General features: G+C 42.2%; 1 protein-coding gene across 2 annotated transcripts in view; it reads right to left on the reverse strand.

The window, feature by feature from the left end:
• The window catches only part of thada (THADA armadillo repeat containing), a 335484-nt gene that overhangs the window by 92255 nt on the left and 217792 nt on the right, over positions 1–25437 (reverse strand). For both annotated transcript variants that reach the window (XM_078404988.1, XM_078404989.1), the window contains exons 29-30: positions 11820–11935; positions 344–429 (exon numbers count right to left, since the gene is read on the reverse strand). In XM_078404988.1, the coding sequence (XP_078261114.1) occupies positions 344–429; positions 11820–11935 (202 nt within the window). The remainder of the gene's footprint in view (positions 1–343; positions 430–11819; positions 11936–25437) is intronic.

The following is a 25437-nucleotide window of genomic DNA, read 5'->3' on the forward strand; positions in this document are numbered from 1 at the left end:
CAGCAATGCACTGTGTGGCCCACAACATTTGGTTTGTCATTTTTGTCAGGTGTTGATAGTTGTTCAGGATTTTAAAAATATCCTGCAGGTGCAGGCCCAACAAACATAGTTTGATACATAAATGGTGCAAAGCTTCAAAGATCGCTCATGATCAACTGGCAAAGTACATTGATTTGTAACAAAATATGTAGTTCTATTGAGAAACCACAACTGCTCTCTGAACATAGGTCCAAAGCTGAAATGTCGCATATTTCCTCCACAGATGCTGCCTGGACTGCTGAACTACTTCTAAAAACACTGTTTAGTACATAACAATTGAAAATGTGAAACTGTAAAGACTTACCTACTGTGTTTGACACATCGAGATGACGACAAAGGATAAATATGATATCAAGAAAAGTTCCTCTGGTAAGGAAACAGGGATTCTGCCTGCAAAACAAAATATCAGTTTCAATCAGCCATGAAAATAAATGATATGTAAACTTTGATCTCCTTTTTTTCCCCAGTAGTAAAGGTGGCAGTGAAAGCCACCCACTGTCACACAAGAGAACAAATTTAATTTGTAAATGCCAGAAGAAAATGGTTGTTTGGACGGTGGGAATCAGGGCGAGCGAGGTGAGGAATACGACAGGGACAAAAGCAACTGTGGGACACTAAATTCCATTTTGAAGTTTGCTAAGTGAAAATGTAATTAAATCAGAACAGATTAAACAGTCCAGCAACTCAACTTAATGAGGGTTATTTTATTACCATTTCCAGGAATTAGTATTGCACCGTCTGTATCAGACATAATCAGATCAATGATCCTGGCCAATCAATGCTGAGAATACTCTCTGCCTTTTGTTTTCTTGTCAAGATTTGCAGAACAGTTAAACCGTAAGTGGGCTTTACAGAAAAAAAGCTGATTTTGGTGCTTGACTGAATGCAACAGCAGATTTGTATGGAACTACTCTTCAGTCACCAACAAGGAAACAAGAAACTAAATATTTTTTTTCCATGATCAGCAAAAGATTTACAGTTGAAACAGTCCAGCATGCATTTAAAACAAAAGTCTGTTATGATTTAGTCAGGCTCTGGGTTTTTATCACATTATTTAACAAAATATATGTGTCTGTTGCCAAATTCTTTTCACCAGTAGACATCTGAGCCACACAGATCTGGAACTAAGTTGATACACGAGGATCAAAAATAATGAAAAGATTCAGGATATTCACTAATGGAGTCAAGCACGCAGAGTAAGCAAGCACATTTTTAAATATGAACGTTAAAATTCACCCTAAATCTCAATTCTCGGAAATAGCCATAATGTCCTTAGAGAAAGGAGTGTAGGCAGTTCCAAAGATGGACACAAAATGCTGGAATAACTCAGCGGGTTAGGCAGCAGCTCTGGAGAAAGCAACATTTAGGAAGTATTTAATGGCAGCATCCAAACGATTTGATGAACTCATAAGCCACATTTTAGATATGTTGTAATAGTGCTGATCTTTACTTGAATCATCACAGTTAAAAGAGCCAACCATTAAAAGCACATTTGTCAACATATCTGTGATCTAGGACCATCAGCTACCACAGTGGGTCTGTCTTTCAATGTAAAGCAGTGGGGCATGTAATTCTCAATAGCATGAGCTGTTAATTGACACAGGTACTCAATGGCACCAATTATTCCCATAAGCAATCTGAATGCTCGCCTTCCAGACCAAATGAACTTGTACAAGAATGAAATCCCACAAGGATTGTGTGGCCCAACTCTCTTGAACTGAAATAGTTATCCACACCTGCAGTGTGGATAATTCATTATCCGATGGAAACCCGGTTCATTTTTCAGATGGATTGGTCGTGTTTCTTCAATCTAATCTGGAACCGAGTTTCCATTGGATATGGCACAGCTTAGTTTGAACTACTAACACGTTTTACTCCTTTAAATCTTGCAGAGAGCAAGATTTGTGAACTACTTTTTCTTAATTTAGTTTAGTTTAGAGATACAGTGTGGAAACGGGTCTTCGGCCCGCCGAGTCCGTGCTGACCAGCGATCCCCGCACATTAACACTATCCTACACACACTAGGGACAATTTACACTTATACCAAGCCAATTAACCTACAAACCTGTTTGTCTTTGGAGTGTGGGAGAAAACCAGAGCACCCAGAGAAATCCCACGCAGGTCACGGGGAGAATGTACAAACTCAGTACAGACAGCACCCGTAGTCGGAATCGAACCCCAGTCTCAAAAGCTAAAACATTTCTTTGTGCCACAATAGGAAAATTATGAACCCACATCACCATTTCCCTTTAGTGAGGTATTGGTATTGGTCCATTATTATCTCTTGTTGATGGAGTGAAAAGAATTGCTTTATGTGCTATCCACAGACTGCCCAACATTTGATTTTACAAATTCATAATTTTGATGTCCAAAATCCAAAATTTTACTTCTAAATTCATAATATGGAGCGTAATGCAACTTTTCAGCAAAAAAAAAGTATGCACGCCAAATGCGCATATGCGCTGCGCTACATTCATGTGTGAAAAACGACTATTAATTCCAACAGTCTGTAGTTCTTGGACTACATGTACGATGTCAGGCCTATCATGAGTATATTCTGTTATTTATAGAAAGGTTTTTGAACAAAAATACTTTTTACAACAAAGAAAAAATGGTTTTGTTTTGTTTTTTCTATTTTGCTTTTTCCGTACACATCCCAATTCTCTTGGTATTGAATAAAAGAACAATGGTCATAAAATGTATGACTAAGTTATGAAGAAAGAGTTTCATTTAAAACTGCACATACCTAATTTCATTGAAGACATACTTACTTCAGTGGTCTTCAACAGCAAATCACAACGGTCCATGCCCCCCCTAACCCCCCCCCCACTACCCTCCCCCACCCTCCTCCACTCCCCTCCCACCCCCCGACCCCAACTCCCCTCCCCCCTGACTCCCACTCCCCACCCCCTCACCTGCACCCCTCCCCCCACCCCACCCCCCCCCCATCCCATCCACTCTCAACATCAACGAGCCTCAGGCTACACGGAGTGGCGAGGCGAGGCCCGATCAGCGGCGAGGACTGGCCAGCGGCGAGGCCCGACCAGCGGCGAGGCCCGGCCCGACAAGCGGCGAGGTGAGGCCCGGCAAGCGGCGGGGCATGTGTTTTACGGAAAAATATGAGGCGAAATCGGAATGGCGGAAATGAAATAAGAAAGCGGAAACTTTCTGCCAAATTCGGATGGGTTGGGACGTCTGTGTCTAGGTAGATCATACCACACATGAGTACATCAGATACATGGTTATCCAAAAGTCCCTTAAAAGCCACTATCAAATCTGTCTGCACAAGCCTTCTGCAACGCGTTCCAGGCACCCATCACCCTCTGTATTAAAATACTTACTCCACACATCTCCTTGATAATGTTGGCTGGTTTCTGAGGCACCATGAAGCACAGGTGGAATCGATGGGTAAATGGAGTGATGGGTAGGGGGAGTGGTTGGTTTGTGATAGACTGGGCGGCATCCACAACTCTACAATTTCTTGCAGACTTGGGCAAGGCATTTACCAAACCAAATTGTCTCATAGGATGCTTTCTATGATGCACCTGTATTCCTCAACGGCATTACTCAACAAACCGTGCAGCATCCATTTCAGGATGGAAAAATCACATCCTACAGGGCCTAGCTTTAAGGTGAGAGGGACAAAGTTCAAAGGAGATGTGCTAGGCAAATGTTGTACACAGAGAATAGTGGGTGCCTGGAAAATGCTGCCAAGGGTGGTGGTGGAGGCAGATATAATAGAGGCATTTCAGAGACTTTTGGATATGTATATGGATATGCAGGGATGGGGGGATATGGATTATGTGCAGGCAGATAATTTTGTCTTGCCATCAATGTTGGCAAGGACGTTGTGGGCCAAAAGACCTGTTCCTGTGCTATACTGCACTCTGTTCTATGTTCATTTCGACCATCGGGGAAGAACCTTCTTGTATTGTGTAGGAAGGAATTGCAGATGCTGGATAACACCGAGGATAGACACAATGTGCTGGAGTAACTCAGCAGGACAGGCAGCATCACGATACTCCAGCATTTTGTGTCAACCTTCTTGTATTGTTTTCTCCTGCCTCTCAGAACACTCTACAGCCTCTATAACACTTCCATTTTCAAACAAAATCAGCTTCCTTTTTGGTATTTATGGCCTAAAAAAAATTAGTTCCATTGTAGGAGCGTTAAAATATTACTGTGTGCTTCCCCACTCTACTTCTTACCACAATATCAGGACCACTATTTTTAATTGCAATCCTAGTACAATAGTGCAAAAATGCTTTCATGGGGCAACCTTTCCTAATAAGGAAGCCGCACTCATGCTTAGATCAGCCTTGCTCAGACACCTGCACTCAGCCAACAGCTACGTGCAAGGCTCCTTCCCTTAAAGGGATTGTTGGCAAGAAGCCACTGCACACTGTTGCAAGCTGTGTGGTTGAGGGGATGAGAGAACGGGAGAAGAACCAGGGGTTGTGTTGCGGGTTCACTGACTGACAGATGAACTGCATGAGAAAGGTCCTGAGTATACAAGAGACTGAAGATGCTGGAATCTTGAGCGGAACGCAAACTGCTGGAGGAATGAAGATAGAAGGAACTGCAGATGCTGGAATCTTGCATAGAACACAAGGGTGCTGGAATAACTCAGCGGGTCAGGCAGCATCTGTGGAGGACGTGGACAGGCGATATTTCGGGTTGGGACCCTTTTGTGTAGGAAGGAACTGCAGATGCTGGTTTAAACCGAACAATGACAAAAAAAGCTGGAGTAACTCAGCGGGATAGGCAGCATCTCTGGAGAGAAGGAATGGGTGACGTTTCGGGTCGAGAAGGAGGGTCTCGACCCAAAACGTCACCCGTTCCTACTCTCCAGAGATGATGCCTTTAACGCTGAACTACTCCAGCTTTTTTTGTCTGTCACCACACTTTGCCTGCTTTCTCCCCCTTACTTCATCAGTCTGAAGAAGAGTCCCAACTAACTACCAACCCCCCCCTCCACCCCGTGGCCTTTTATACTTCTTCTTCCCTGTGCCCACGTGGATGTGCAACCATTTCTTGCACAATCCCAACCACCATTCCATTCCACCTAAATCCATTCCTCTGGCTTCAAGCCTCCTCTCCTTTTCTTATCTCGCAGCTTTTTGTCCTTTTACCTCTGGTCTTTGTCCAACCATCTGCCAATCAACCCCCCCCCCCCCCCCCCCCCCGCCCACTCATATCCACCTATCACTTGCTTGGGTTTGTCCTGCCCCCACCTCTCTTACAACCTTCTTCCCCTCCCCCCTACACACCCCCCAAATGCAATCAGTCAGAAGAAGGGTCCAGACCTGAAACGTCGCCTATCCATGATCTGCAGAGATGCTGCCTGACCCGTTGAGTTACTCCAGCACTTTCTGTCTTTATTTGATTGGTGGATGGGTTTAATTCCCTGCTCCTTGATGCACTTTTCCTATGATAACAGACATTCCTCCAGACAGTGGCACAGGGATGATCCAGACAAGAACACCAATGTTAAATGCAAGATGAGGAATGAGGGCAACTGTCTTCCGTGGAAATACATCATATGGCCACATATGACATTAAGAAGGTTAACAAAACTGAGATTACTTGGAAGCTTCTCTGTGGCTGGAATCATAAGTGGTGCAATCAAAAAACAATCATCACAACCTTAGGACCCAACATCAGGGATCTGCAGGATAATATGCCTGATTGACCTCTGACCGCAGCATTAGTGTTATTCCCCCTCTCATCAGGTCAGAAGAAGTGCAAACATTTAGGATGTTGGCTGAGGAACGAGACACCAATGCTTGTCCAAATGCAATAGGATAATATACATATACGATCAATGGAAACATACTTTCAATGGAAGTGGATAAAAAGTAAAAATGAATGGTGTGGCTGAGATTCAATACATCTTTTGCTGAAATGATGATTGAGAGTATTGTTTAGTCTGGAGAAACAGCGCAGAAACAGGCCCTTCGGCCCACCGAGTCCGCGCCGACCAGCAATCCCCGTACATTAGCACTACCCTCTGCACTCGCGACAATTTACAATCTTTACCAAAGCTGATTAACCTACAAACCTGTATGTCTTTGGAGTGTGGGGAGAAACAGGAGAACCCAGGGAAAACTTGTGCCGTCACGGGGAGAATGTACAAACTCCGTATAGACTGGCAGCAACTATTGCTGCACCTCCGTGCCGCCCCTTGTGTTTAATAAATAGGCGCCACTGAGTATTAAATCCAAGAAGCAACGATTGAAAAGTTCTGGTTAGGCCACCTCTGAAACATCTTAATTTTTGGACAATGCTATCAAAAGAAAGTTAAGGACAGAATAATGTGCACATTCACCACCAAGATAGCAGGCATTGCAGTGTGTAAAGTATGAGGCTCCAGGACATGTTTTGGTCAAATAAATGAGCAGAATCAGGTCTTCTGGTCAGTGATGAGATACATTAATTATAATATCGATGTGTAAATACTGAGAAAAGATTGGAAAAATGGTTTGGAATGTTTGGTGACAGAGACCAATGTACCTTTGAAGGAATACAGGGATCAACAATCCAAGCGGATCTTTGCAAGGATATAGGAGAGAAGGAGCATTCATTTTGATTCACCTTATTAAAGAGTCCAACAAAGATTCAACACAAGAAATCATTTCCTGTACTTTAAAACTACGTACGCCCAGGACAACAAATCCTGAGACAACTGATTCAAAAAAGAAAAACTGGGAAGAAAATCTGAAGAAGGGTCCCAACCCAAAACATCACCTATCCATGCTCGCCAGAGAAGCTTCCTGGCCCGCTGAGTTACTCCAGCACTTTGTGTCTTTCTTTGGTATAAACCAACATCTGCAGTTCCTTGTTATTAAATAACTGGAAATTGCCTGGGGATCCATAAATAATTTGGAATTTTTATTTAACCAGCCTCAAAATCATGAAATTTGAAAGGCAGAATATTAATTCGAGAGATTAAACAGAAAAATTACAGTTAAAAAAAAAAGAATCTATTGCTAATCACATGATGTGATTATATCATATATCATATTATAATCATATGTCTTTGCTCATTTTGTTCTTCTTTTATAACAATATTTTCCCTTTCTATTTATAGTCATGAAAAAACAGCTCTGACATCCAGCATGAATATATCCAGGAACCATGTTATATGACAGTTGCCTATAATCTACATAGTACAAACACTGAACTGCAGGAAGGATAGGTCAATGAAATTTTATAGGTAAAAAAAACCATTTTGCAGCTTTGGACTGTTGTTCTGGGTCAAAGATAGTTTCTCTCTTATCCCGTGGAAGTGTGACAACGTTTTTAACCCCGCCAATTTTCCTTTTGCAATATGCTCTTGCACTGTCAAGTTTTTTAACTAAATTACTTTGAACAGATTTATAAACAAAGTCCAGCTTGTCCCATCTGTATGTGTATAAATCTCAAGCTCTCACAGAATTAGAAAGACACTGGGCTTATTTTCTGATAATACACAAAAGGCCAGCACAGAACACTTGTATGAATTATATCCCAAGGCAAAATAGGCTTTGATAACATGTATTCATGCTTCCAAAAATAATACACAACGGAGCCAAAGGCTACAAGTGATACTAGACAGATGTTTCCTTCAGTTTCTCCAACAAATTACTTGCTCTGAGTTGAAGTTAAACCCAGCACAGTTGTTAAAATGGCACCAGAGTCGCACTTTGAACTTTCTGGCACACACGACTTCACTAAACATATTTTAACTTTCATTCAGAATGAAAATGGGCTTTGATCTATAACTGGAAACTTAAAAGGCTTAGCTTGACATTTTTTTATATAAAGTGCCTTATTAGAATTTATCACACAACATATCCACAATCCTTGGAATTGGATACAAAATACTGCTGCCACTTTGCAATAAAGCAGGATCCAGGTTATAAGCATTAGGTTACACTTTAAAAAAAGGCTCCAATTGACAATAGACAATAGACAATAGGTGCAGGAGTAGGCCATTTAGCCCTTCGAGCCAGCACCGCCATTCAATGCGATCATGGCTGATCACTCTCAATCAGTACCCCGTTCCTGCCTTCTCCCCATACCCCCTCACTCCGCTATCCTTAAGACAGATCTAAAAATATTCCATTCTGCGTTGAGAAAAAGTTGAAATTTAGAAAAGGTTGGAAAAAAAGCATTTTATGAATTTCCCATTTCAGTTTTTCACAAAAATATTAGAAAATCTAAATGCCTAAATTAAAATAAAATAAAAGGCAGCTTTAACATTTTAAATGCCTGCCCCTTGAATGAAATAGGCCATTCAGCCTATCGAGCTCACTGTTATCATTGAGCACATGTAACTTTTCTGCTGAGGAACAAGCAAAATTCCACACTATTTGCTCCAAAAGGTAGTAAAATATAAAACATTAGGGTATCAATTTATCATTATTTAAAATCTCACAGGCCTGTGACAACTTTGGTCTCTCCATTAGCACCAAAAAGTCTGAAGTTACGTACCAGCCCGCGCCTGGAAAGCCCTACCAGGAACCACACATCACGATGAAGGGGCAGAATCTACAGGCAGTCAACAGCTTTACCTATCTGGGTGGTACACTCTCACAAGTGGTGAACATTGACACTGAAGTCAACAACAGGATTGCCAAGGCCAGCGCTGTCTTTAGTGAGAATGTTTGGGAGTGGAGAGGACTCAGCCTTACCACCAAGCTGAAGGTCTACCGTGCAGTGGTACTCACCACTCTTCTCTATGCCAGTGAGACCTGGACTGTCTACAGCAGACATGCCAAACAGCTCAATCACTTTCACTTGAGCTGCCTACGCAGACTCCTTCACATCAGGTGGCAGGACAAAATTCCTGACGCAGAGGTCTTGGAACGGGCCGGAATCCCCAGCATCCACACCCTCCTAAGGAAAGCCCAAGCCAGATGGGCAGGCAATGTCGTCAGAATGCCCGAGAGTCGACTGCCAAAAGAGCTTCTGTATGGAGAACTGTGTCAGGGCAAGCGCTCGGTAGGAGGACAGAAGAAACGGTTTAAGGACTGCCTCAAAGTGTCCTTCAAAGACTTGGACATCAACCTCAGCACTTGGGAGTCTCTTGCTCTGGACCGTCCAACCTGGCATAGCAAGCTCACCACAGGAGCCCGTGCAGCAGAGAACAGACGCACTGCAGAGGCCCAGAGGAAACGCACCGCGCGCAAGGCCCGGGCTACCTCCACTTCCACTGCAGCACTCATCCACTCGTGTCCTACGTGTGGGCGTGCCTTCTGGGCCCGGATTGGCCTCACCAGTCACTTCCGGACCCACAGTCACCAATCCTTCAACTGAAAGTGATGTCATGGTCATCTTCGAACCCGAAGGACGAACAACAACATTTAAAATAAGTATTTTGTCTTGTGTTCAGGAAAGCGCACTTCATTGGTCTGTTGGGCACCTCAATGTGCTGGTGTGTTTACATTCTCCTTTCAATCAACGTCTTAATTAATTCAGCTGCTTTTAAAATCCTACATTTGGAGAGTTTAACATAGGCTCTATGACTTATAATGGCTTTAGTTTGTTAATGTGCTGGTAATGGAGGTCACTATGTTACGGTGCACCAAATGGTTTGCAATGTAGTAGTCACTATGACATCCACAGATCCCTCACGAGATACAATGCAGAGGTGCCTGGTAAACAAGATAGACACAAAATGGTGGAGTAACTCAGCGGGTCAGGCAGCGTCTCTGGAGACAAGGAATAGGTGACGTTTCAGGTTGAGACCCTTCTTCAGACCTCAGAGGGGGAGCAGTGAGAGAGGGTGTTGCAGAAATCCCCTCGGAGAGAGGAGAACTTCAAAATGGTTGAGCAGTCAATACCTTGAGCAGATTTTGCAATAGAGCAAACAAAATATGTAGGAAGGAACTGCAGATGCTGGTTTACACCGCAGAAAGACACAAAATGCTGGAGTAACAGCGGGTCAGGCAGCATATCCTTGGTAAACATCACCCGATAAACAACCTTCTCAGCCCCTTTCTTTATTTTTCACCATTAGACAGCATTCACAAATTATCAAAGAGCAGCTGAAGGAACTTGAATCTACTTAGCATTGATACAATGATGTTGTAGACCTTGTTTTAAAGAGGAACATCCCAATCTTACACCTTTATCATTGATTGTTTTTATTATTCCTACATTCAACACTGACAGAAATCATGAGGTCGAGATTGGCTGACTTGCCCAGCCGAGGTGCCACATTTTCGGGGAGACTTCCAGGGCGGGGGGATTTCAAGTGGGCTCTTGTAATTTTGGCCGGATTTCAATGATTAGCGGCTATTTCTCGCGGAACCCTAGTGCTCCAGGGAACCCCGGTTGAGAAACGCTGCTACACATTGTTTCTTTTCTTTTTTTCTTTCTTTTTTTCGAACCGATTTCTCCGTTGGTAAATGCGATTTTGGCAGAGTAAAAAAACGCGGAAATCATGCAAAAAGCGTGGAAAATGGATTTTAAAAACGCGGAAATGCGGAAAATTCACATGCCTGTTAAGTTTGGACAGGTGTCCTCTAATCTGAGCGAACTGTTAAAATTATGCAACTTTTATTCAGTGCAAACCATTATTAGTTGCCTGCAGTTTCAGGTCCTTAAGTGTAGTGATATTTTGTTATCAGTCTGCAAGTGAATGATATGGAGTTCATTGCCCGATAGGGTGTTGGAAGTAAATTAATTTGACATTTAGATTAGTTTGGTTTATTATTGTCGTCTGTATCGAGGTACAGTGACAAGCTTATGTTTGCAAGCTATCCAGTCAAAGAAAAGACTGCATGAATACAATCAAGCCATCAGTGCACAGATAAAGGATAAAGGGCACAACATCATGAGAGGAATAGATCAGAAAGTTGTACAAAGTCTCTTGCCCAGTGTAGTGGATTCAAGAACCAGAGAATATAGGTTTAAGGTGAGGGGAAAAGAACCTGAAGGATAACTTTTGCACACAAAGGGTGGTGGGTCTATGGAACATGCTGCTGGAGGTAGTTGAGGGTCATGTTGGTCGGTGTGGGCAAGTTCGGCTGAAGAGCCTGTTTCCAAGCTGTATGACTCTATGACCAACATTTAGTGAATGTAAGAAATGCTGGTGTTGAAATAAGTATTTATAAGAGTGGAGCGATTGTAATGGGATAAGCACACAAAGAGTCATCCAGCTCGAGCGCCATCTTAGGCCATCTTCCGAAGGAGCTGGGTAGGAACTTGGTGAAAAAAGTTTGTTTGAGCAAACTAGAACTAGAAATCTGGGGAGCGAGACAGACTAGATCATTCTGTGTGGGCTTGATGTGCCTACAGTCTCTTAGCATTTCACTTGGTGTCAAATTTTGTTTAATAATTATTGTGAAATGCCGTGGGGTGTTTACTGTATTGAAACGCCACATGAATCCAAGTTGTTTTCTCAATGAAATTAAAGTGAAATTCAAGATCCCTAAAAATGACTTCAAGAATTGCAACTACATCAGCAAGGACAGAACACATGGTTATTTTGTGTTTATGGTGAAATAATATCCAGGTGGTTTTGCCAAGTATTTTACAAGACTCAGATTTAAAGAAACTGTTTTCCATTTTGGGTGTGAACTGCGACAACTAACATAAAACCCATGAAAGGGAAAAAGCAAATGGTACATTAAATCTGCCAACACTTAGATAGATGTGGAAGAATTTGAAAAAATACATAAGCAATCAGTTTTAAATTTTAACCAAGAATCTAAATATACCTCTGACTTATTTTTAAAAAACCTCGAACTACTCCTTATTTAGTACTGACTTAGATTGAAATTCAGACTTACCTTGTTGCCAACCATATTTTGGCTCGAGTGCAGCCAATGATGTCATGCAACTCTTGGTGAAGACATGAATTGGTCCTTTGTTTAGAGTCATAGCCGGATCGCAGTAAATGAAGCGCCTTCATAAATGAAAGAATATCAACGTTATTGGCTGCAGTGACAACCTGCGGTTAATTTAACGCAGGCAGCAGTCAAAAATATGACAATGCTTGAGCAACAACTTAAAGTTAATTTAAAGGGCAAACAAAAGAGTGAGAGACTTCCAACTAGAAGTAATTACAATGTTTAATTAATTCGCAGATATCCAGTGCCCTCAATGCTGCAGGCTACGCTTAAAGCATTTTAATCCAAAAAGCAATATCCTTAGGATAAGAAGATAACTGCAGATGCTGGTACAAATCAAAGGTATTTATTCACAAAATGCTGGAGTAACTCAGCAGGTCAGGCAGCATCTCGGGAGAGAAGGAATGGGTGATGTTTCGGGTCGAGACCCTTCTTCAGACTGAATATCCTTAGGACATTGAGAGCTAACTCATGCATCTGACATTTCTGTTTTCGGACTGGTATTCAAATGACACAGGTTTTCATAACTGTTGGAGATGCCAAAACAAAACCAGCTATGCAAACTTAATCTATATTAGGAACTTTCACTTTCCCTTCAGCTAAAGCCAACTTTGAATGTTTCCCCAGTGCCTGCTACGGAGAATCCTGTGAGGCACTATACATTTAAAAAATCTAATTAATTAACAGCTTTCAGACATTTTGCTTTGAATTAATATATTAGATCAATAATCCAAGGCAAAAACGTAATAGGTGTCAGCAGGATTTGATATACTCAGTATAATCTATTGGCAAGGTGAAAATTATAGCATCAGCTAAACAGATCTTGACCACCTGGTAACAGTAGCCTTTGTTTTAGATACTTTCCCCCTTGATCGTAAACTAGTGCTATGATCATGAAAAAATTAATCCCAACTCCCCACTCTACAACAGAGCCCTGAAGTACTGAGACACAATTATCCCTGTGTAGATCTGCCACACAATTCACAGTAATTAGACGGAGTTATCATAAAATCTAGGATTATAATAACACTCCCAAGGTCGACTGTCTGATATTTACCAACCTTTGTTGGGATGAGTACTACAAAAGGCAAATTTGGTGGAGAGGAGTAAAGAAAAACAGTCTTGGATTTCCAGGAGGCCTCTGAAGGCAGGGAGAGAAGTAGCAAAGTGATATGCTTTGCAATGGTTGATAGACATGTGAGGGAGAATAACTTGCTGGACCACAGGGAAATAATAAGAGGAAGCAGACACAAAGTGTTGGAGTAACTCAGCAGGCCAGGCAGCATCGAGATGGACTCTTCAGACTGAAGAAGGGTCTCGACCCGAAACATTACCTATCCATGTTCTCCAGAGATGCTGCCTGACCTGCTGAAATACTCCAGCACATTGTGTCCTTTTGTGTATTAACCAGCATCTGCAGTTCTTTGCTTCTATATATCAGGAAGCAAGATTGATGGGGCTGTTCTGATGGAAGCTGCCGCACAATGATCGGCCAAATAGCTTTCTTCCACAGTGGATTAAGTAAATGAAATACCACAATCTCATGGAATAATCCACTGCATGATCATTTACTCCATACTTCCTTGATCCATGGAATGGGTCGAATAAGGAAGTTGATAAAATGCAGTTGTCCTAATTGTCAAGGTAATATTTGAACATAAATCGTCACTTTTTATCAAATGCAACAATTTCCTACGAACAAAAAAGGAAATACCTTAAGCAGGTGAACTGAAATCTGAAAAATGAACTAAACTGTGTGCAAGAAAAGCAATATAATGTGTTATGGTCATACTTTTGAAATACCGTATTAAAATTCAAGAAATAGTTCAAACAAATCTCTATAGAAATAAACATAAATACAACAAACTAGTAACTATATTTGAGATTTAAAATTTTTTCAAATTACATCTGGAATTCCTGAAAAATAACATTTATTTGACTCAATGCAAGTAACAACTCACAAAGAGCAAGACGAAGGATCGTTCAAACATGTATCCCTCTCACAGCACCATGTGACTGCTAGTATCTGTAGCCCAGTTTTGTTCAGATTTTCCAGTACTAATCTACCAAGTGCTGGCATAAGCAAGTTACATAATACGAACCAGAGATGGATAAATGCGGAAAGTATGTAATTACTATTAAAAGAACCTTTGGGAAAAAAAAGGTTTTTATTTATGTGGTGCTTTAGAGTTATAGTTATACAGCATGGAAACAGGTCCTTCAGTTCAATCAGCCATATTGACCCATCTAAGCTCGTCCCATTTGCCTGGATTTAGTCCATATCCCTCTAAACCTTTTCTACGCATTTACCTGTCCAAGTGTCTTTTAAGTGTTTTATTGTACCTGCTTCAACTATCCTTTCTGGCAGCTGATTCCATATATATCCACCATCCTCTGAGTAAAAATGTTGCCCTTCAGGTTCCTATTAAATCTCATCTCAATTCTCACCCTCTCATCTTGAACCGAGGTCCTCTGGTTCTTGATTCTATATTGGGTATAAAACTGTGCATTTACCATATCAATTCGGTCTATAAGATCATCTCTTAGCCTCCTGCGATCCAAGGAATTACATCCAATTTCATTTGTTTAGTTTTATTGCATTAAACAACTATCAAAATAGCCTTCATACAAATTAATATCTTTGAGGGACAATGATTCATGTAAGCAAATGAATTGGCCACATGTCACAAAGTAAGTTCCTATTAAATGGTAATTAATAATCTGTAATCTGTCTACCATGGTGTTGTTGGAAGGGGAAATATTGGTTAAAAAATGAGAAAATCCCAAACTTCTCTTCAGTTGCTGCCACCATTCCCTCGTCTCGGCCTTTGCTCAGTGGGAGGGCTCACCTCTGAACCAGTCCTAGATCGCCACTCTCTGTTGTAAGATTCTAGTACACACTCTAAACAGGACTCCTTTAAGTTGAGTCACCAGGTTTCAGATGAAATGTCAAATTGAGGTCTGTTTACTCTCATAAACTGATGTAAAAAGATGCAAAACTACTATCTGAAGAACAGCAGAGACTTCACGAAACGGCACAGTGGTACAGCTGGTAGAGCTGTCACCTCGCATGCGCCAGAGACCCCGGTTCAATCCTGACCCCGGGTGCTGTCTGTGCGGAGTTTGCACGTCCCCCCTGTGACCGCATGGGTTATCTCCGGATGCTTCGATTTTCAGGTTTGTAGATTATTTAGACTCTGTAAATTGTCCTTCATGTGCAAGGCGTGGATGAGAAAGTGGAATAACAAAGAATGAATGTCAAATGGGTGACTGATGGTTAGCGTGGACTTGATGGGCCGAAGGACCTGTTTCCATTCTGTGTTTTTAAACTAAACTAAAAATGATAACCACTATTTAATACAACCAGGCCAATTAACCCATGTATTTGGGATGTGGGAGCAAACCGGAGCGCCCGGTGGAAACCCATACTGTCAGAGGGAGAAGGTGCAAACACCCACCCCCACAGGCAGCACCCGAGGTCAGGATTGAACCGGGGTCTCTGGTGCTGTGAGGCAGCGACTCTTCCAGCTGCGCCACTGTGCCGCTCAAAAGCTCCCTTGACCATGTCATGGACAGATGTTGTTTAGCAGTCAAAAGCTAAAAGGATAAAAAGAAAATTGGGGATGTCCTGTTTTTTATTAATCATAACCATTATTTGAAAAAAGTTAGAGATTTAAAAAAAGAATTTTGCTGATAGATGAGTGAAATATTAGGTTCTGCACTCAGTTAAACTAGACTAATTGATCAGTGAGCCCTATAAGCCATTCAGCATCATTTTATGCAGCATGGCCATTCAGCCAGAGAACAGTTTAGTTTGTTTCTTCCTTCAGTAATTTGAAACCGCTTAATTGTTTTGTTTCTCAAGATGATGTCCTTTGTCGTGTTAAATCTCAAAACTAATGCAATGTTTTGTTTAACCCTGCGAACATTTGGTGGTCTAAACCCTACCACAATGTCTATAATTACATCAGACGTGAGAGAGCTAACTTTCCATGAGGTTGCAAAAAGTGGAATTAGTATTAATGATTCTGTTGTTCTACTCGTCTTTTATCTTTATATCCGCATGATGCGACATAAAAGATGTTTATGTCTGTGCGTATTATGTTTCAGCTTCTATACAATAGTCATTGGAAATAATTACATCTAAAGGGTTGGCCAAAGGTAGAAGAGATGAAATAGACCTGTGCGGGCTTCAACTTGACAAGAGTAGCAGTCAACTGAAAAAGCCTACTTATCTTTCTGTGCCTATTCTCTCCCTATCACGTAGGTTCTAAATCAGTAGGTCACAACCTGAGAAAGCTCACACAGGATTACAGTGAAAATCACTGCTTGATTAATTACACATGAAAAAGCATTGGACACATTGTGGGGAGGAGGATGGCAAATTAAATTGTCAAGATAAAACTACAATAGAAAAAAAAGGTACAGTGCTGAAGTAACTCGGTGGGCCAGGCAGCACCTCTGGAGGACAGGGAGAGGCGACCCTTTGGTTCGGGATCTTCCGAGACTTCAGTCAGAAAAAGGGTCACGGCCTGAGACGTTGCCTGTCCACCAGAGATGCTGCCTGACACGCTGAGTTACTCAGTAACACGCTGAGTTACTGAGTGGACACTTTGTACCTTTTCAGGCAAACCGGCATCTGCGGTTCTTTGTGTCTACTACAATAGAGAATTGGTTTGAACACCCTCCGGCAAGTCTTTGAGTGGATTTATGGTTAATGAATCAATTAGCTAAACTTCACATGAAAAATGAAAAGGTATGGCCAATGAACGAGTGACATCTGACAATCAGCAGAAGGATAGTGGAGACTTTGATAGGTTGGTGAATCTGTGGAATTCATCATCACAGATGGGTGTGGAGGCCAAATCATTGGATATTTTTAAGGTGATTGATAGGTTCTTGATTTGGTAGGGCGTCAAAAGTTATGGGAAGAAAGCATGAGAATGGAGTTGAGTGGGAATAATATGTGTAGGAAAGAACTGCAGATGCTGGTTTAAATCGAAGATAGACACAAAATGCTGGAGTACCTGCTTCCCCTCTCTATCCCCTCCCCCTTCCCAGTTCTCCCACTTGTCTTCCTGTCTCCGACTACAACCTATCTTTGTCCTGCCCCCTCCCCTGACATCAGTCTGAAGAAGGGTCTTGACCCGAAACGACACCCATTCCTTCTCTCCCGAGATGCTGCCTGACACGCTGAGTTACTCCAGCAACTTGTGTCTACCTTCGATTTAAACCAGCATCTGCAATTTTTTTCCCCTACAAATGCTGGAGTAACTCAGTAGGACAGGCAGCATCTCTGGAGAGAAGGAATAGGTGACATTTCGGGTCGAGACCCTTCTTCAGACTGAAACATCACCTATTCCTTCTCTCCAGAGATGCTGCCTGTCCTGCTGAGTTACTCCAGCATTTTCTGTCTCTCTTTGAGAGGGAATAATAGATCAACCAAGATTGAACAGTGGAGTAGACTTGATGGGCTGAATGACCTAATTCTGCAATAGTGACATAGAGCATTCGAGGCCCAAGGTCTATAGTACTTTACTCAAGAGGCCTTACATTCGGAAAGGCCACTGTGGAGAAGGGAAGTAAGGCTTGGGCCAGAAGCATCTGGGACCAGAAGAGGGGGGATGGGCCAAGAGTTCAGGAGCCACAGTCACTGGGATGAGCAATGTTTGTGGATAGCATGAGATTCATCCTGGAAACAAATAGAACAAGCGCAAGGCATTTCCTTTATGGTATTTCTCATTTTCTGCTTCCTGGAGCCCACTGTGACAGAGAATTTGAATATATTATTCAATTGCAGAGTTTTCAAAAATAAATGTCAAAAATAAATAGGTGTACAAAATCATGAGATCGGGTAAATGCACAGAGTCGTCTGCCCAGAATAGAGGTACAAACCTGAGGGGTAACCTTCTTACACAAAGGGTGGTGGGTGTATGGAACGAGCTGCTAGAGGAGTTGGTTGTGGCAAGTAATGTGGCAACTTTTAAGAAAAATTTAGACAGGTACATGTATAGGATAGGTTTAGAGGGATATGGGCCAAACGCAAGCTGGTGGGTCTAGTGTAGCTGAGGCATGTTGGTTGCCAGGGCTAAGTTGGGCCGAAGGGCCTGTTTCCATGCTGTATGACTCTAAATGTTGCACATGGACATTGCAAAGCCCAGATTTTGTAATGCTTGGGTTTCTTTTTAGATCCAACTCTGAACAATCAAACCTGCAATTTCTGTCATGCATGCAAACAGAACATGTGTTTAATCAATCTTCAAAATTTAACTACAGTTTCGCTTTTGATACAAGCCGAGGTCCCTGGTTCAAGCCCATTTCTTATGCATTTCAGACAAAAGACCATAAATTGCTCTGTACATAGTACATTACATCCAATTAAACATTAAATACACTGTGTCTGTTCTCTTTGATGGGTATGAATGATTCTGTGCTAATTACCAAAGGGCCAGAGAGCTCTTTGGTCAAATATTCTCCACAGCGGCTAACATTATAGGCAAACTATCTGGTTATTTAGGTTGTGCTACATGTACAATCTGTGCAAGGGGCAGCACAGTGGCGTAGTGGTAGAGTTGCTTCCTTACAGCGTCAGTCCTGGGTTCGATCCTGACTACGGGTGCTACCTGTACGGGGTTTGTACGTTCTCCCTGTGACTGTGTTCCAGTTTCTCCAAAGACATACAGGTTTGTAGGTTAATTGGCTTTGGTAAAGATTGCAAATTGCCCCTAGTGTGTAGGATAATGCTAGTGGGATCGCTGGTCGGCGCGGACCCAGTGGGTCGAAAGGCCTGTTTCCATGCTGTTTCTCTAGTCTAAAGATAATTTGCCTACAGTTAAAAAGTGCATTTCAAAAAGCACTGCATTAGGTTAGGCTTGTGGGATTGGTTGGAGATTATAAAAGGTGCCACATAAATGTTTCTTTGGTTCCCGTATATGAAGGATGAGAGGAGATCTTATCGAAACGTATAAGATTATTAAGGGGTTGGACACGTTAGAGGCAGGAAACATGTTCCCAATGTTGGGGGAGTCCAGAACAAGGGGCCACAGTTTAAGAATAAGGGGTAGGCCATTTAGAACTGAGATGAGGAAAAACCTTTTCAGTCAGAGAATTGCGAATCTGTGGAATTCTCTGCCTCAGAAGGCTGTGGAGGCCAATTCTCTGAATGCATTCAAGAGAGAGCTGGATAGAGCTCTTAAGGATAGCAGAGTCAGGGGGTATGGGGAGAAGGCAGGAACGGGGTACTGATTGAGAATGATCAGCCATGATCACATTGAATGGCGGTGCTGGCTCGAAGGGCCGAATGGCCTCCTCCTACACCTATTGTAACAAAAATAAAATGAGGCATTGAGCATCGATATGACAGATGTGGAGTTCCACTCTGCTTCTTTTTCCAGAAACACAGCTGGCTGAGGCAACATTTCAAAGTCAGGTTTACTCTACCTGACATCACATAAAAGAAATCCAAAAAAACTCCTTATATTTTGACAGAGTCGGTGCAGCAAAACATTGGCAATTGCCTGCTGTCTGTGGAACTAATATCCCAGGATAAACCCATCCCTTCCTGAGAGGATTGCATTAAGCGAAGAAACGGTGGTTTATGAGGTTTCTGTTGACACACTGTCAGTTCACACAGAATTGTAAGGTAGTCTTTGTTCATTTGCTCAAACAATCTCATTTTCCAGGATCACATCACTGCTGGCAAAAAAAAACCTCACTGATCCTTTCAGAATATCAGATTGCACGGGTTTAAATAAAATTAACAAAATCTAACGTTGCAAGGATTTGAAAATGAAAGGTAAAAGGAACACCTAAGTCAGGAATTATAGTTAGATTTTTCTTTAAATGGAAGGCCTTGGAGAAAGTACAGGTTCTCTCACATCACTCGCCTGGAATCAATTCATTGACATTTGACAGCGGGAATCTGAAGTTTGGGTTCACACAAGTCAAACCATTGAACCACACCTGCACTGGTAAATAATGCAGTCATAAGACACTTTGTTTTTTTGGATGGAACATAATGGAATCCTTGTCAGAGAACAGTTCTTCTTGGCTACCATTTCGCCAGCAAGGTGAGCAATATTCTAAGTTGTCTGTTGCCTTCATGCAAACCCCACGCCAACAGGCACTTACAAACTTGTGTACCTGTGATACAAAATTTCACCACCCTGTTTACAAACGTTAATGTTAAGTCCACATGTTCTGAATGGTCAACTGGTAGACACAAGCAACTGCAGATGCTGGTTTACAAAAAAAAGGACATAAAGTGCTGGGGTAACTTAGCAGGTCAGGCAACATTTGTGGAGAACATGAATAGGCGATGTTTCTGGTTGGGGCGCAGCACCTCATATTCTGCTTGGGTAGCTTGCATCCCAATGGTATGAACATTGAATTCTCCAATTTTCCAAATTTAGGTACACAACCATCCCCCCCCCCCCCCCACCTATTTTTCCAACTGTCTTCGCTGTGCCCCTCCTAGATGCACCCCTATTTCTCCCTTGCTCCTTACCTCTGTCTCTACGCCTGTTTCCTCTCCCCTGACTCTCAGTCTGAAGGAGGGTCTCGATCTGAAACGTCACCTACTCATTTTCTCTGGAGATGCTGCCTGACCTGCTGAATTACTCCAGCTTATTGCGTCTTTCTTTGGTGTAAATCAGCGTCTGCAGTTCCCTCCTACACCTACAGAGAGAGTTAGATTTAGCTCTTAGGGCTTAAGGGATATGGGGAAAAAGCAGGAACGGGGTGCTGATTTTAGATGGTCAGTCATGATCATATTAGATGGCGGTGCTGGCTCGAAGGGGCGAATGGCCTCCTCCTGCACCTATTTTTCTATGTTTCTATATTCCTACCTCTGGTTTCACATTTCACGCCTCCTCTATACCTTCTCACACTTTTTGTCTTTTCACTTCTGGCCTTTGTCCAACCATCTGCCAATCAAACTCCTCCCAAACTTGCATTGACTAGTTCTTGCCAGGGTATTGACATATTAGAATCATAGAGCATGGAAACAGGCCCTGAAGCCCAACGTGTCCTTGCCGATTGAGGTGCCCCACCTAAGCTAGTCCCATTTGCCTGCACTTGGCCATATCCCAAGTGTTAGGAACATTCCACTCATGGCTCCTCTGCTGGGGACTGACTACACAATGACAGGGCAGGCAAGGACTCTTGACTTCCAAAGTCACGTCAGGACAGACCCTTCAAATAACTCTGTCACTGACAATTTGCAGATGTCTGCAACGCGTATCCTAAATAACATCTACTCAGTATTTCACCAGCACTCCCACAGATCTCTTTAATCATGTAACATGCTGGAGCTATCAGCCCCTGCCTGCCCATTCTCATTCGAGACTAGGGAGCAGAAACAAAACTCTTATTCAAATAAAGTTACCCAGTAGGATTAGTTCATGTTGCTATTGGATTTTAATGTCATGTTTCCAGCTGAGGCTTTAGTGAGTTCTCTGTTAAAAATACACCAATTGCTTCCCACATGCATTCCAATGACTCAGCTTTGCAATAACTGATATTTTATTTGGATGCTGTTCACGAACGTAGAGCGACTCCAGAGTTCCTGGAATTAGTACTGACAGGCCGATGTAAATCTCAGCATATATAACTGCCAATGCTTTACTGAGTGCACACTGTATATGTTCAACTCCAAGCACCTTGACAGATGGGTTACAGCTGAAATGCATTTAGCAACACACTGCACTGTGGGTAGTGCTGCCTTTATGAGTTTTGTTGATTTAAATTGCAATTTGAATTCATTTATTTTTCTAAGCGTTTCATTTCACTGGAATTAATAGGTTGCTTGTGCAGGGAGGCAATTTTCAAAGTCTGTTGAAACATCTTCCTGCGGCTCCCCCTTTTTAGAAATGGACTCCTTGTTTACCCGAAACCCACAAATTAACTATAGTTTAAATTACAGCATGCGGAGGGGTTAGACATAAATGTGAACGAGCGGTCTAAATAAAATGTACCATCATTTTATTCGTCGGAGATGCATACTTAAGTGCCTGATTTCTTTTTACATCTTGTCAATGTGATAATTTTCATTCTGTGGTGCACTTTTAAAATATTTATGCCCACTTTATGAATTGTATACATAATCACAGGAACAGGCACAATCTGCTGTGATGTCAGAACGTTTTCAAAGGTCAGGGAAGAACAGTCTAAGGGTTGTTCTAATTTTGCACACAGGAATGTGAATATTTATAGTGTGTTTATAATTAAAGCAAACACCAAGCTGTGAGCACATTAATACATCTATTTATTATTTTGAACCAAGATTTGGAATAAATTAACAGTTCCCAAATGTTTAGAAATTACCACAAATAATTTAACAGGAGTTCTGGTTAATGCTTCTAGCTCAGACCTGGGAGCTGGAGCACACAAAATGTTGCATAATTATGCTGTTAGAATCTCTTAAATGCTATTATTCAGGAAGAAAGTTAGGTAAAAGCTTTTTTTGAGAGTAAAGATGGAAGGAAAATATAGCTGTAATTTCCCATCTCACTCCACAGATTTTCTGAAAGCTTCATAACATGTTGATTGAGGTTCAAAGCTCTAAATATGTTTTCGCCCCCTCACTAATAAACAATTTAAAAAATATATATATTAGTCAACCACGATGACTTGAAACGTCGTTCCCTTATGCACTGTCACATAAATTACACTGTTACCTCTGATATAAAGTGGTGTTTTCTTCCAAGAGACTTTTGAAGGTCATTTTGGTGCTAATTGCCAATTGGCAAAACATGTTTAGCTCTATGATTAGTTAATCCTCACCTTTCTGAGCAAACATAAGTCTACCACTGGTAGCATGGGAATATTTGCCTCATGGTACAACTACTATAAGTGTTAGATTTGTTTTGTACACTTTTAACAATTACCACTACACGGAGGTAACTAATTGAGCAAAGGAATCCACTGCTATTTAATTACCCTAAGTGTTGCCGTTTTTTGTGTGTTGATTTTTTAAAAAAGACTGAGACAATTTGTGAATAAAGGAATTACCAATTGTTTAGATACAGAATACATCTACTAATTGAATGGGCAAGTTTCCAGCCCAACTGAGCTAAATCCAATATGATTACAACTATTGGTCTGGCCATAGTTAGGAAGTTAGGAAGAGGGGATGTTCAACGAGATCTGGGTGTCCTAGTGCATCAGTCACTGAAAGGAAGCATGCAGGTACAGCAGGCAGTGAAAAAAGCCAATGGAATGTTGGCCTTCATAACAAGAGGAGTAGAGTATAGGAGCAAAGAGGTCCTTCTACAGTTGTACAGGGCCCTAGTGAGACCGCACCTGGAGTACTGTGTGCAGTTTTGGTCTCCAAATTTGAGGAAGGATATTCTTGCTATTGAGGGCGTGCAGCGTAGGTTCACTAGGTTAATTCCCGGAATGGCGGGACTGTCGTATGTTGAAAGGCTGGAGCAATTAGGCTTGTATACACTGGAATTTAGAAGGATGAGGGGGGGATCTTATTGAAACATATAAGACAATTAGGGGATTGGACACATTAGAGGCAGGAAACATGTTCCCAATGTTGGGGGAGTCCAGAACAAGGGGCCACAGTTTAAGAATAAGGGGTAGGCCATTTAGAACGGAGATGAGGAAGAACTTTTTCAGTCAGAGAGTGGTGAAGGTGTGGAATTCTCTGCCTCAGAAGGCAGTGGAGACCAGTTCGTTGGATGCTTTCAAGAGAGAGCTGGATAGAGCTCTTAAGGATAGCGGAGTGAGGGGGTATGGGGAGAAGGCAGGAATGGGGTACTGATTGAGAGTGATCAGCCATGATCGCATTGAATGGCGGCGCTGGCTCGAAGGGCTGAATGGCCTACTCCTACACCTATTGTCTATTGTCTATTGTCATACACCTATCACGAAGATGGGTGGAGGAGCAGGCAGTGGCGAGAAAGCAGGGACTCTGCAGAAGGACTTGGACAGGTTGGGAAAGTGGGCTGAGCAGTGGCAGAAGTGGAGAGGATGTTTCCACTAGTGGGAGAGTCTAGGACCAAAGGGTTCACTCTCAGAACAAAAGGTTGTACCTTAGAAAGGAGAAGGAATTTCTTTGGTCAGAGGGTGGTGAATCTGGGGAATTAATTGCCACAGACGGCTGTGGAGGCCAAGTTAATGGATATTTTTAAGGTGGAGATTGACAGATTCTTGATTAGTAAGGGTGTCAGGGGTTAGGGAGCGAAGGCAGGAGAATGCAGTTGAGAGGGAAAGATAATGATTGCATGGCAGAGTAGACTTTGGGCCGTATAGCCTTATTCTGCTCCAAGAACTTATGAACTTACGAATTATGTTTTTTTAGGCTGGAAATCAATTACTTCAGAGCCCACAGAAGGTAGGTTTAGACAAAACAGAAAATGCCCCAACCATTTACACTTCCATCCTTTGCTTCATTACATGGTCATTCATGCTTCATTACAAGCTGTTTTGCCTTGTATCATTATTCCTTTCATCATTAAATCACACTTGTATTCCACTGCGTCGTAGACCGTTACATTTGTTCGGTCTCTGCCAGTCTTCAACCAATTTACATTTCACCCACACATTTCCTATGTTCTGCATGTCCTTGTAAATCTAATGAGAGTTCATTGACCTAGTGCATCAATGCAGTTCACTGTTGCTGAAGTAAGATCAACCTTACTCAGGGTGAATCCACAGAAAGCAACTAGCCCGGATGGAGTCCCTGGCCGTGTCCTTGACTGCGTGGACCAACAAGAGGGAATGTTCATGGACATCTTTAATCTCTCACGACTCCATTCTGAGGTACCCACCTGCTTCAAAAAGACTACTATCATCTTTGACCTTGCCAAAGAAAAGCAAGGTCTCAGTCAATAAAGACTACCATCCAGTGGCCTTGACATTCAACATCATTAGGTGCTTTCAGAGGTTGGTTATGGCACATATTAATGCCAGGCTATCAACCAGCCTTGATCCACTGCAGTTTGCCTACTGCCACAACATGCCATCTCCCTGGGCCTACACTCATCCCTGAAACACCTGGATAAGAAGGACACCTACGTCAGACTCCTATTCATCAACTATAGCTCTGCTTTCAAGACCATTATCCCAACCCAACCAATCTCATCTCTAAACTCTTGGAACTTGGAGTCAGCACTCCGCTCCGCAACTGGATCCTCGACGTCCTGACTAACAGACCACAATCATTGAGGATAGGTGAGATATCATCCTCTACGATAATCCTCAACACTGATACCCCCCCCGCAAGGGTGCATACTCAGCCCTCTACTATACATCTTATACATTCATGACTGTGCAGCCAAACACCAATCCAACTCAATTTACAAGTTCACAGATGACAACACCTTGGTGGGGTGCATATCAAATAATGACGAGACGGAGTACGGAATTGAAATTGAGAACCATGTAACTTGGTGCCACGACACCAACCTCTCCCTCAATATCCCAAGGCAAAGGAGATTGTGATTGACTTCAGGAAGCAAAGCAGTACACACTCCTCAGTATACATTGATGGCACCAAAGTAGAGATGGTCAAAAGCTTCAGGTTCCCAGGAATAAATATCACCAGCAA

The sequence above is a fragment of the Rhinoraja longicauda genome, chromosome 9, assembly GCF_053455715.1.
Source record: "Rhinoraja longicauda isolate Sanriku21f chromosome 9, sRhiLon1.1, whole genome shotgun sequence".
NCBI lineage: Eukaryota > Metazoa > Chordata > Chondrichthyes > Rajiformes > Arhynchobatidae > Rhinoraja > Rhinoraja longicauda.